General features: G+C 41.9%; 1 protein-coding gene across 1 annotated transcript in view; it reads left to right on the forward strand.

Annotated features, from left to right (window-relative positions):
- ANKFN1 (ankyrin repeat and fibronectin type III domain containing 1) overlaps positions 1-10128 on the forward strand; it is a 56308-nt gene extending 46180 nt beyond the window's left edge. Inside the window, exons 14-17 of the mRNA XM_057368796.1 lie at positions 145-313; positions 3680-3846; positions 7006-7225; positions 9362-10128. Coding sequence (XP_057224779.1) covers positions 145-313; positions 3680-3846; positions 7006-7225; positions 9362-10128 — 1323 coding nt within the window. The remainder of the gene's footprint in view (positions 1-144; positions 314-3679; positions 3847-7005; positions 7226-9361) is intronic.
- Positions 10129-10545: the final 417 nt, after the last annotated feature.

The following is a 10545-nucleotide window of genomic DNA, read 5'->3' on the forward strand; positions in this document are numbered from 1 at the left end:
CCCAAATATTTATGTTTTATAAAAATTCCGAGCTTGATGTTGTGCAAATTTTCTTTAATGTTTTATATCATTTGGGGTGTTGTTTATATAAGTGCCATGTTGTAATTCTCTCCTATTCCTTCCCCCGCGCGTGTCCCTGTACAGGCTAAGCACTTCCGTCTGTACACACAGGAGGTGTTGGAACTGGGTCACAATGTCTCCTTTCTTCTCCTGCTCCCCGCCTCAGACGACGTCTGCACTGCCCCAGGACAGAATAATCCTTACACCCCACACTCAGGATTTCTTAACCTCCCTCTTCAGATGTTTGAACTCGGTATAGTAGCTTGCTTCACCTAGAAATATTAACCCAGTCTCCTTATAATAAAATCACAAAGTTGTATCTGTTTTCCCCCTTGTCCCAGTGGAGAGTCAATAAATCACATGATGGCTTTGGCAACAACACTCCCTATAACTGTGTACAAGTTACAGAGGGAGCAGGGTGGTTAAAGCATATACTGTAGCCATCGTTATTGAAATGCAAAGCAGAGAGCAAAGCCCACAGTTATCCACTATGTGTCTGCGAGCTTCTCTGCAAGATGATGTTCGTTAAAACACAGAGAAATTACACACGACACAGCAAGGCTGGAGTGCCAGAGGAGGTGCCAAAAACATCTCTCTAAGCTGTCACAAGGATAATCGCTGGTTCTGTAATGGGAATCTTTGCAGATCCTGATTGCAGATGGTCCCACTCGAGGTCTGACTCCTTCACAGCTTTGTGAAAGGTCTGAAGAGATTTTCTCACATGAGGGGCATCTTTTTCCTTTTGATTCCTGGGAAAATGCAGGAGCCTTCCTATTGCTGTGGTCAGCAAAAGCCTGWTGTGAAAACTGCCAAAGCACTGGACTTGAATCTCTTTCTTTGGGGAGCAAATCTTGTGCTGTAGCAGATTCAGCTCCCTTCTTCCACTGCATTGCTGACTGGGTAASAATTCCCCAAAACAGAGTTTTCCAGCTGTTTCACAGAAGGCATAAGATGCTTTAGCTTCAAGGTCCTCTATTTCTCATTTCTTCTTCTTTAGTCCACAGAGAAAAGGTTCCACATAAAAGCAGCTCATAAAGACTTAATAGTTCTTTTTAGAAAGAATATTAAAGTGTGGGGGCTGCTGAGCCTTACACATCAGTCTGCTCTGTTTCCTTCTGGCCTGTAAAACGGGGGATCTTTCTTTCCTCTGCCTTGGAGAAGAGGAAAAGATGAGCCAAAACTGATGGGGCCTGTGCACCAGGAGCCACTGCAGGAAAGGTCCTTAGGGACAACTGTGCCCTCCTGATGTCCCTCAGAGGTGTTTTGTGACCTTCCTATCTCCTGTGATGTGTTCCAAGTGCTGTTCAAGTCACTTCTGTAGCAGATTAGATATTAATGGAGTGTCTTTCCTTGCCTGTGTTTCTGCACTCAACTCATCCATGAGCTGCCATCACCCAGCAACACAAACTTCACTGGGATCAGGCAGGAATACAGGACTGTACACACACTGGTGCCTGTGACAGCTCTGGGGGTTTCTGCTGGCTGTGGAGGGACAGGTGCCAGCTGAGCTGCCATGAAATTATGAGTGGCACAGCCACACAATGCATGGGGTATTCTGCCAAGGAAAAGTTACCCCTTCAAAGGAAAGCTAATGTAGTAGAATGAGAAGAGTTAGCTCAGTGCTTTGGGTCACACGGCCATGGCTGCAGTGCMCTAAAGCCACACTTTTATCTTCTTATGTTTTATCTTCTGCTGTACCACCCTGAAGCCTGTTGTGCATGGGGCACCTCATCTCTCCTGATGAGAGGGCCCTGCTGCCTTGCTGTGCAGATTAATGCATGGAGCATCTCTGCTGCAATTAATCTCCTCACTGGAGGTTGTGCAGACTATTCTCATTAGGTGGCACACAGGCCAGGGACAGGAGTGTGTCTCCTTTGTGGGACACAGTCTGCATCAGGCTGGCAAAGCAATAAACCCTGCACGGGGTGGTGTGCTGCAGGTAAACATGCAACAGAACCATCYCCCAAAAGCACTCCAGGTGCAGCCCTCTGTGTTCAGTGATGCTGCAGTGGAARGCAGTTCATGGTGGAGAAAACACTATGGGGAGCTGAAATTTACTTTTGAGTATTTTTTTTAAGTAAGCAATCCTCTGGCCAAAGGCAGATGACATTTCAATATGACTTATTATATATGTATCCCTGATGTTCTATAAAGTGACTGTGATTCACATCTCAAATATTAGAAGCTTCCATTCCCCATTAGCTGGTGGGTACCAACTATATAATTGCATAACCACAAAAGACTACGTTGAAGTAACATTTGTTAAAGTAACATTAAAGGGTCTGACTTTAAAACCACAAAGGCTCGAAACTTCAGCACTGGAGCCGAAACCGCGGCTGTAATTCACTCAAGAGTCCACCACATATGGCATATGTACTGTAAGACCACACACTATTCACACTGGATCCCTGCAATATCTAGGCATTGCTGAAACCAGGAGGTAGAATTCTTTCTTTCACTTTTTTTTCTGCAATTTCTATGTTCTGATCAGGCCTTTGTTGTTGATGCTAACAAATGTTTCTGTGATTGCATGTCTTAGTTTGACCAATTCTTCTCAATTATTCTAATCATGTTGTTTGTGAGGGATAAGTAGACATGGGACACTGTTTTTATTTTTTTTTTAATATTTATGATGAGAAGAATTTATGCATTTTACACTTGGAACACCCTGACAAATGCCATGCCCCAGTCCAGAAGAGCAGCAGCAGTAAATCCAACTGGCACTCGCTGCTCTWACAAGATCATGCTGTGTGTTTGCATTTACTGCAGCACCAATGAATGGGGAAGTATTTCTCGAAACTTGTTCTCCCTCAGCAATTTTCTGTCTGCACTGACATTTGTAGTGGTAACTGCTGGGGTTTGCCTGAGCAGTGGCAGGTTCTGGAATAATGTAGCTTTAACACGCCAGGTAAATTAACATTTGTAAAGTTCCATGGCACTGTAGCTGTTCTGCCTCTGGTACAGCTCAGATAGTTCTGTGCTGCCCCAAAGTCAAATTACACAAAACAAGAGGTCATGCCTGAACTTTCTGTSTTTCCCTTCTGCAGAAGAGTGCAGAGGATGATGTGTGGTAACATCTAAAAGAGTTTTGTTTCTCCAAACTGTGATATCACTGCAAAGCTTTCACTGCTAGGTCATTTACATTGAAGTTCCTGATTTAAGCCAGCTTAACCCAAGAGAAAGTTATCAGCCTTCCAAATGATGCTTTTTTTTCTGAAACACTCAATTAAAAAAAAAAAAAAATAACAGACGAGTTTCATTTTCCAGTCATGTCACTACTTTCTTGATAAAAGAAATGATGAGCTATAAAAGCCTCAGAAACAGCCTTTCTGATTAATRCTATCAAGGGCAAGATAGCCTCTGGAGCTGCATACTAAAGACCTGATTATCCCTTCACTTAGATATAATTAGAAATTACTCTTTTGAAATCAGTGAAGTTACAGAGTAAATCCAGTGTAAATCAGTGGAGAACTGAAGCCTGTATCATTTATTTCTAGCTTAAAGAAACCCATCCAGAGTCAGTTCTTACATTTAATAAAATTTGTGTTCTGAAAGCTAAGGATTTCATATTTCATAACCAGAATGTAACAATTTTCCTTTGCACTTGGTCTTTTCACAGTTCATTTTTGCTGTTACAAGGAAAAATTTATAAGCCTGTATTGCCGCCTTTCTGCAGTCATAGAGCTGGACTCTCTGAAAACCCAGCAATCCCTGAGGGAAGCAATTTCAGACAGTGAAGTCGCTGCAGCCAAACAAAGACACCAGCAAGTTATAGACTACATACAGGTAATAGTCTGTTTCTGACTATTCCAAGGAGATTTTAAGGTGGCTTTCTTAAAAATTGCATGGGGCTGTAATTTGAAATCTAAATGGAGAATTATTCACAGACATCATAAAAGGAGCAGTTGTATCAAAAGTGCAATTCTGTTTTTATGAAATTCAAACCCAGAACATGCTTTCCTTAGTTGTTGCTTTTATGGAAGGATTTTTATGGGTAAAATCAAATGACAGCTAYACTAGACTGTTATAAAGAAATGTGTCAGTCTGCTTGTAAAAYTCCCTCCCATCTAACGTGAGGTAAGCTAGCACCATGTCTGGGCATTCATTTGGGTTGGAGTTTTTCTTTGCTTGCATGAATTGAGGACCTTTTTCACAGCGATAAGGTAGCAATTAAAAAAAGTTAAAATGAGAATTCAGACTAGGCTGAGGAGACAATCCCCACCAACAATAACACACTCAGCTCAGCATTTCAGATGTCAAGCTGGCCCCAAAAGCAGCTGTGAGCCTGGCCAGCACCAYGCAGAGGCCCTGCTTCAGTCCCCCAGTGCAGAAGGATCACCAATGTTACCACACTTGAAWAATTTGCTTATGCTCTGCCTCTCACTGTGATTTTCCTGTGCTGTTCCCAAATCAAGACTTCACCTATTCAATTCAGGGCTCTTTGAACTACACCCCTTTGTGTAGCACAGCAAAGCCTTTCCTTTTGCAAACCATTTTGGTTATTTATAGATAAAGCTCATGACCTTTGCAGAGTATGTCTGTGGGCATGGTTGGCCTGTCTTTCTACAAGAGAGGTGTAGATAATTTTACATTCTACACACGTATTACTCTATTCTTAATATTCAAGCTATCTTCTGTTGGAATAGGGGCCAGGACAACCATTTGTCCCATTGACAATACRTTTGGCCCTCCAGAATTATGAACAATATGATAATACTCCCATTGTTCTTCATTCTGCATTCAGACCAGCTTTACCTTGTCCATTTGGAGCTTTTGGTAACCTGCAGCAGGGCAGAGATGAACGATCCATTGTACTTTGACCTCTCAATCACCTCCCATTCTCACACTCAGAAAATCCAGCTTTCTCACAGTGTGCAGGAGAATTTGGAAAACTTTTTATCCTTCACATCAAAAATAACCATTTGTATATTAATATGCAGGTACCATATAGACAGTTCTGTGTTCCTCTTCTCCAAAGTGTTTGAGTCACATATCTACTCTGGGAAAATATGGGAGAACATTTTAAACTTCAGTGTTTCGTGCTGAATTATTGTGACAGTGTATTAGGCTTGTCAGGTTTCCTCTCAAATGAAAACCAGCTGTATTCCACCTATTGGCAAAAATATCTCAGCCCACCACATACCGCAATCTTCAGYGGTGACCACGAAACCGCAAGAGCATTTGTGTGATCCCAGATCTAAGACAGTGTTGAAGTCACTACACAAACCAAACATTGTAAAGAGCAAGGGAGTCTATATAAATGCAGTTCTGAAAAGGATTCAGAGGGCAACAGAAAAGTAAAAATTATTAAAAAAGAAGAAGAAGAAGAAAAAATTATTAAAAAAAAAGAAGAAAAGAAAAACCAACCAGAAGATGAGGTACTTGGAGTCTTTACCAGAATGTTACACAGAAAGGAAAGAAATCTACAGACACTGAAACTAGAACTGAAATTAAGCTGTAATTTAKATCACGTAATGCTTAAAATGTTCCTAAATTTAAAAGAACCACAATCCATTACCATGTCCTGCAGAAAGGCATCAGGGGCAAAACCTGGATTGCCTGAAACAGGATCTGCATTTTAATAAAGTGCATGCAGGATGGTTYTTGTTTGGGGTTGAGGGTGGATCACAGAAAGGATGTATAAAATCTCTGAAGTCAAATAGGTKAGATGTTTGCTAACTGGCATTCTTTTCAYGGAGCTACACTGAAGTCTTGAAATRATGCAGGATTATGAATTAATCTCTGAACCATTTGCTATTCTTATTGATGTATATTCTTAGCTCAAATTAACTCAGTGCCAGGGCTTGCACTGACATCACTGGATTTCACCTTTACATAAAAAATGGCCACACTAGGTCAAAACCAAAATCTATCTATCCATTATCCTGTCTCCAACATGGCTCATCAGGAACTATCCCAGCAAATCTGGCATCTGCAGTATCCCTTGGGAGTAAATGTCACACTTTGAATATGCATTTTGTGAAGTACCTCCAGCTAAGAGRAGTCATCTTAGAGTATCAGTCTGCAGGATCTCTGATCCCTCTGTCACTCCCCTTTTCACAATTATCACTGCACAGAGTACCCCTCACTTTTACCTCTCCATTACTGACCCAGGGTTCTCACTGCATTCCTGCAGAATGCAGCTTGTGGAACTACAAAGCAGATTTCCTCAAGCACCACAATATTAATAGGAAGGCTCACTTCAAATGCAGAAACATCTGTAGGAAAAGTATGAGGGAATTTCCAGAAAGGACACTGCAGCAGGAGGGTATTTATTCACAGCTACTGTCGTCTGAGGGCTGCAACATTCACTCAGCCATCAAAGATCTTGARGAGCTTGAAGATGATATTAAAAGATGTTGAAAGTATTCCATTATCAAAAGATTCTTCAGACCCACATTAAACAGCATCTTTCCTCTCTGCAAAGCTACATCTTGCTATTGATTTAGGCACTTGTCTCTTATTGCCATCAACAGGCATGTGCTAGAACTGCTTTTGTAGATTTATAGTTTTAAAATRTATGCAGAACAAAATGGTAAGGGAGAAGCTGCAGTTTGGCTCAGAGCTGTGCTCCTGCCCTCCATTTATGCACCCACACGTGTATGTTCTTCAACTGTTAAAAACAGAACAGTACAGAATCAGACCGATCTCCAGGTGAGCTACAAAATAATCAAAGGTTTTACTCCATCAAAATACAATTCTCATTTTCTTTCCATGTCAGACTTTAGGTCTGGATTCACTCCTCCTAACTACACATTCTTAACTGAGCTACCTCCTAACYAAAATCAGTTCAGACCACCTCAATCTGAATGTCCTTTTAGGGGATCCTGCTGCTCTTTCTTGGCAGTGACCACACACTTATTTGGATACTTGAAGAAAGTACACACCTAGGTAGAATTAATACTCAGACATAGTGGTATTTTGTTTCTATTTTTCCCTCCACAGCAAACTGATGAGATCTGGAGGGACATGAGGTGGATCACAGAAGCCCTGCAGTATGCAAGATACAAGCAGCCAGCAGCAGGCCTGCCCATAAAGAAGCTTGTGGATCTTTCAGAAGAACACTCTCAAAAGAAACTGAGCTCCACCTCTTCACATCTAGATTGTCTTCCTTCACCTCCCCCTTCCCCTGAGCCTAGACTCCAGAGGAGAAAAGCTGTGAGTGGTAAGAGAATTTTTAGTTTGTTCACCAAGCACAATCTCTGAACACACTTCTAATTGTAACAGTTCTTCTATATCTTTTTATAAAAGGAGTAAGACGTTTTCCTACCAGCCAAGTATTTTAACAATCATTTTACCAGTCATTTGCCACTCAATATTCCAAGATCCTTCTACAATCTTTACAATAATTTTTTACTTTCAGCTACTCAAAATAACTGCTCATCATCAGCCAACTTTGTCACCTCACTGTTCCAGATCATTTAATGAACAGGTTGGAAGGGACAAGTGCTGTCACTGGCTTCTCCATGATGTCCAGAATTCCAGTAAAATCCATCCATGGTGAAAGCTGACTGCTTCATTTGTTGCCTACACCAACTGTCTGCTATTATCATATGGAGGGAGCTTTCTCTTCATCCCAATTCCAGCCTCATGCTGCAGAGCCTGTGGTAAAGAACATTATCAAAAGCTCTTCAGAGCTCTGAGGATGGCTGTGTATTAATTGTGCACACATTCAGAGTTTTATTAGATCAATGAAACATGAGTTGCTAAGCAAAAACTATTGACCCATTCCTATCACTCATGTATCTATTATCCTTCCCCACAGTTTTCATTAATTTGACAGAATCTAACTCAGATTTTTCCATAGTTTCCATTTGCCACCTTCTGTTTTTCTGATATTGCAGCCATTTTCTTTCCAGGCTTTGCCTGCTCCTCTGCTTTTCTCCTAAGCCTTCCTACAACCCTCTTGTTTTGTTTTGATAGAGCAAATTTYAATGCCAATAGTGCTGTTTAACAGCTGTTTCCACATACTCAGGGTTCTCATTGTTTTAGACAAGCATTTTAAATTACACAAATTACACAAATAACTACCCACCTCACTGACCATTATTCCTTCTCTGCATAGCCAGAAATTAAAGCGATTAAAGAAATGGATCACAGCAAATAAAGATGAAGCAAAAGAAACAGTAACACTCATTTTGCTAACAGAATAAGGATTTTGGAGGCAGAAATACRCCATCATTCTGCTGAGCTGTCTTTAAGCAACAAGTACATGAAACAGTAGAAACAAAAGCAACMGATGCTACATTAAACAACTGTCATGACCATTTTGGTAATAATATGGTAATAATAATTTGAGGTTTTTTCAGACTGGCACTTTTGTACAGTTAAGGAAAATTAATAAATCTATTCTGATTAGGTTTCATTAGATTAAGAGAAAAGAAACCTGAAGAGGCTGGTGCTTTGCCCCACTCCATCACACACTGGTGTTCTTTCTCAGCCCCCCTCCCTGAGATGTTTTTCCTTTTATTACAGACCATGAATTCAGAATAATCCTTAGCTCTGGCACTGTGCAAACTGCAGCGTTATCTTGTCCTGCACACCCTGAATTCATCAGTGCTGGACTCTATGGCAATTTACACAAGTTCCACATGAACARTCAGTGCTATATAAAATCTATGTTTAATTCCTGGAATCTAAGATAAACTATCCAGGCCAACAGAGCATCAATCCATTCCATCACACAGGACACTATTTATTATCTTATTGATCCTTCTGGAGCCAAATGACAGCCGTGATTTCAGTGCCACATTTGAATTAYATGTGTCTGTTTTGGGATTTGAACACACATAGTGCACCTGATGAGCAAAATGGCAGTTTTTGTTCATCAACCTCCATGTTGAGCCTTCTACCACACAGTTTCCCTCTGCCCACAGTTACACAGATATAAATCTAGGGTAACTCAACTGGCATCTTTAATAAAAACAGAAATTGGATTAGAGATTTTCTCTCTCCCAAATCTCCATGTCTGTGAAATTTAGTGAAAGCAAGATAAGGAAAAACAGATCCTTTCAGAACTTATTTCCAATTCGAATTCCCTTTTTTTCCTGTCCTTAATATAATAATTTAATTCTTTCTGGTTTTCCTAATTACGGCACCACCTGTCCAACACATCGGTAACTCCTCCCTGATAAATTCTCCYCGACTGCCTTTTTGTCACCTCGGCCCATGGCAATTCCACTGATGAAACACACATACATTTCCACGACTATACATTTAAAATTATGACAAAAACCACATAAAAGACACCTAAGCACTTTCTCCTGCTTGTCTTGTTAGTGTTAACCAGTTGTCCTTGCAGACTCCCAGCCCTGCTCGGATGAAGAAGGCTGCTCCGAGGTGTTCCTCCCAACCGACAGCGACTACGACTCCAGCGACGCACTGAGCCCGAGGGAATTAGACCTGATTTACTCSTCATCCCAGGACATCTCCCAGCAGGCTGGCAGTGGCCTGGGTGGCAGCGCACCCGACGTGCTCCAGGCCCACGATGTGAAACCCTGCCTGGCACTGAGTGAAGCCCTGACAGAGTGYGGTGCCTTGGACAGCAGTGCTGAGTGCTGCACAGAGCAGATGAGCAGTCTGACCATGTCAGGGCTGACGCCAAAAAGCGTGGACAAGTCCTCCAGCTCCAAGCAGCCACTGGGCTTTTTAGGGAAAAAAAAGTTGGGGAAACACCAACATTACAACTACTTCGGCCGGCAGCACCGCTGGCTGCGCGTGCACAGCGAGACTCAGGCGGGTTCTCTGTCGGAAGGTGTCTACACCCAGCACCTCATGAGATCTCCAGATTTGTCTCAAGAASCTACCTCCAGCGAGCAGGTGAAGATTCCCATGGATGGGTCTCGGAGCACTTTCGTACCTCATGCATCCAGCCTTCCAGAGGATGGGAAAGGCAAGTGTGAGGAACMAAGGCAGGATGTCCATAGGATACGTGTGGAGACTTATGAAACAACATTTTTGGATGAAGAGGGCACGGAGTCTGTAGAACACAGTGCTATGCAACAGATCACAGGTCCAGATGAGCAGTCGGGTTCTGCTGTCCCAGAAGTTTTCAGCAGCACCCTTTAACCCCAGAATCCTGCACTGCTTCCCATYAATCCATATGTGATATGAGCATTGTGCTCATAAGGGCCATACTTTCAAAACCATTGTAAAAATCCAGTTCCTGAAATGGCAATTCATGCCACTGTAAAGAATCCTGATGTTTTGACTTCATCACCAGATTTCTGGTCTTACAGAGGTGTCATCTGTCATGATGTGAGCAGTATTATTGGCATCTGCAGGTTTGCAGGTAGAGTCATAACCGTCACCACACAACAATGTGCAATCCAGTAATCAGGTTTTGCAGGTCTCTTCATATCTAYGTTTCTCTGAGCATGCAAAATATTAAGCATGAGTGGTTCTGCCTGCAAGTTAGCAGAAGCTGTAACATCCTTGGTGTTCCCATGTTAGGACTATGTCCTAAACTTCTATTAACCTGTTTTC

Source organism: Malurus melanocephalus, unplaced genomic scaffold, assembly GCF_030028575.1.
Source record: "Malurus melanocephalus ecotype Western Australia unplaced genomic scaffold, MMel_1.1 scaffold_98, whole genome shotgun sequence".
Taxonomy (NCBI): domain Eukaryota; kingdom Metazoa; phylum Chordata; class Aves; order Passeriformes; family Maluridae; genus Malurus; species Malurus melanocephalus.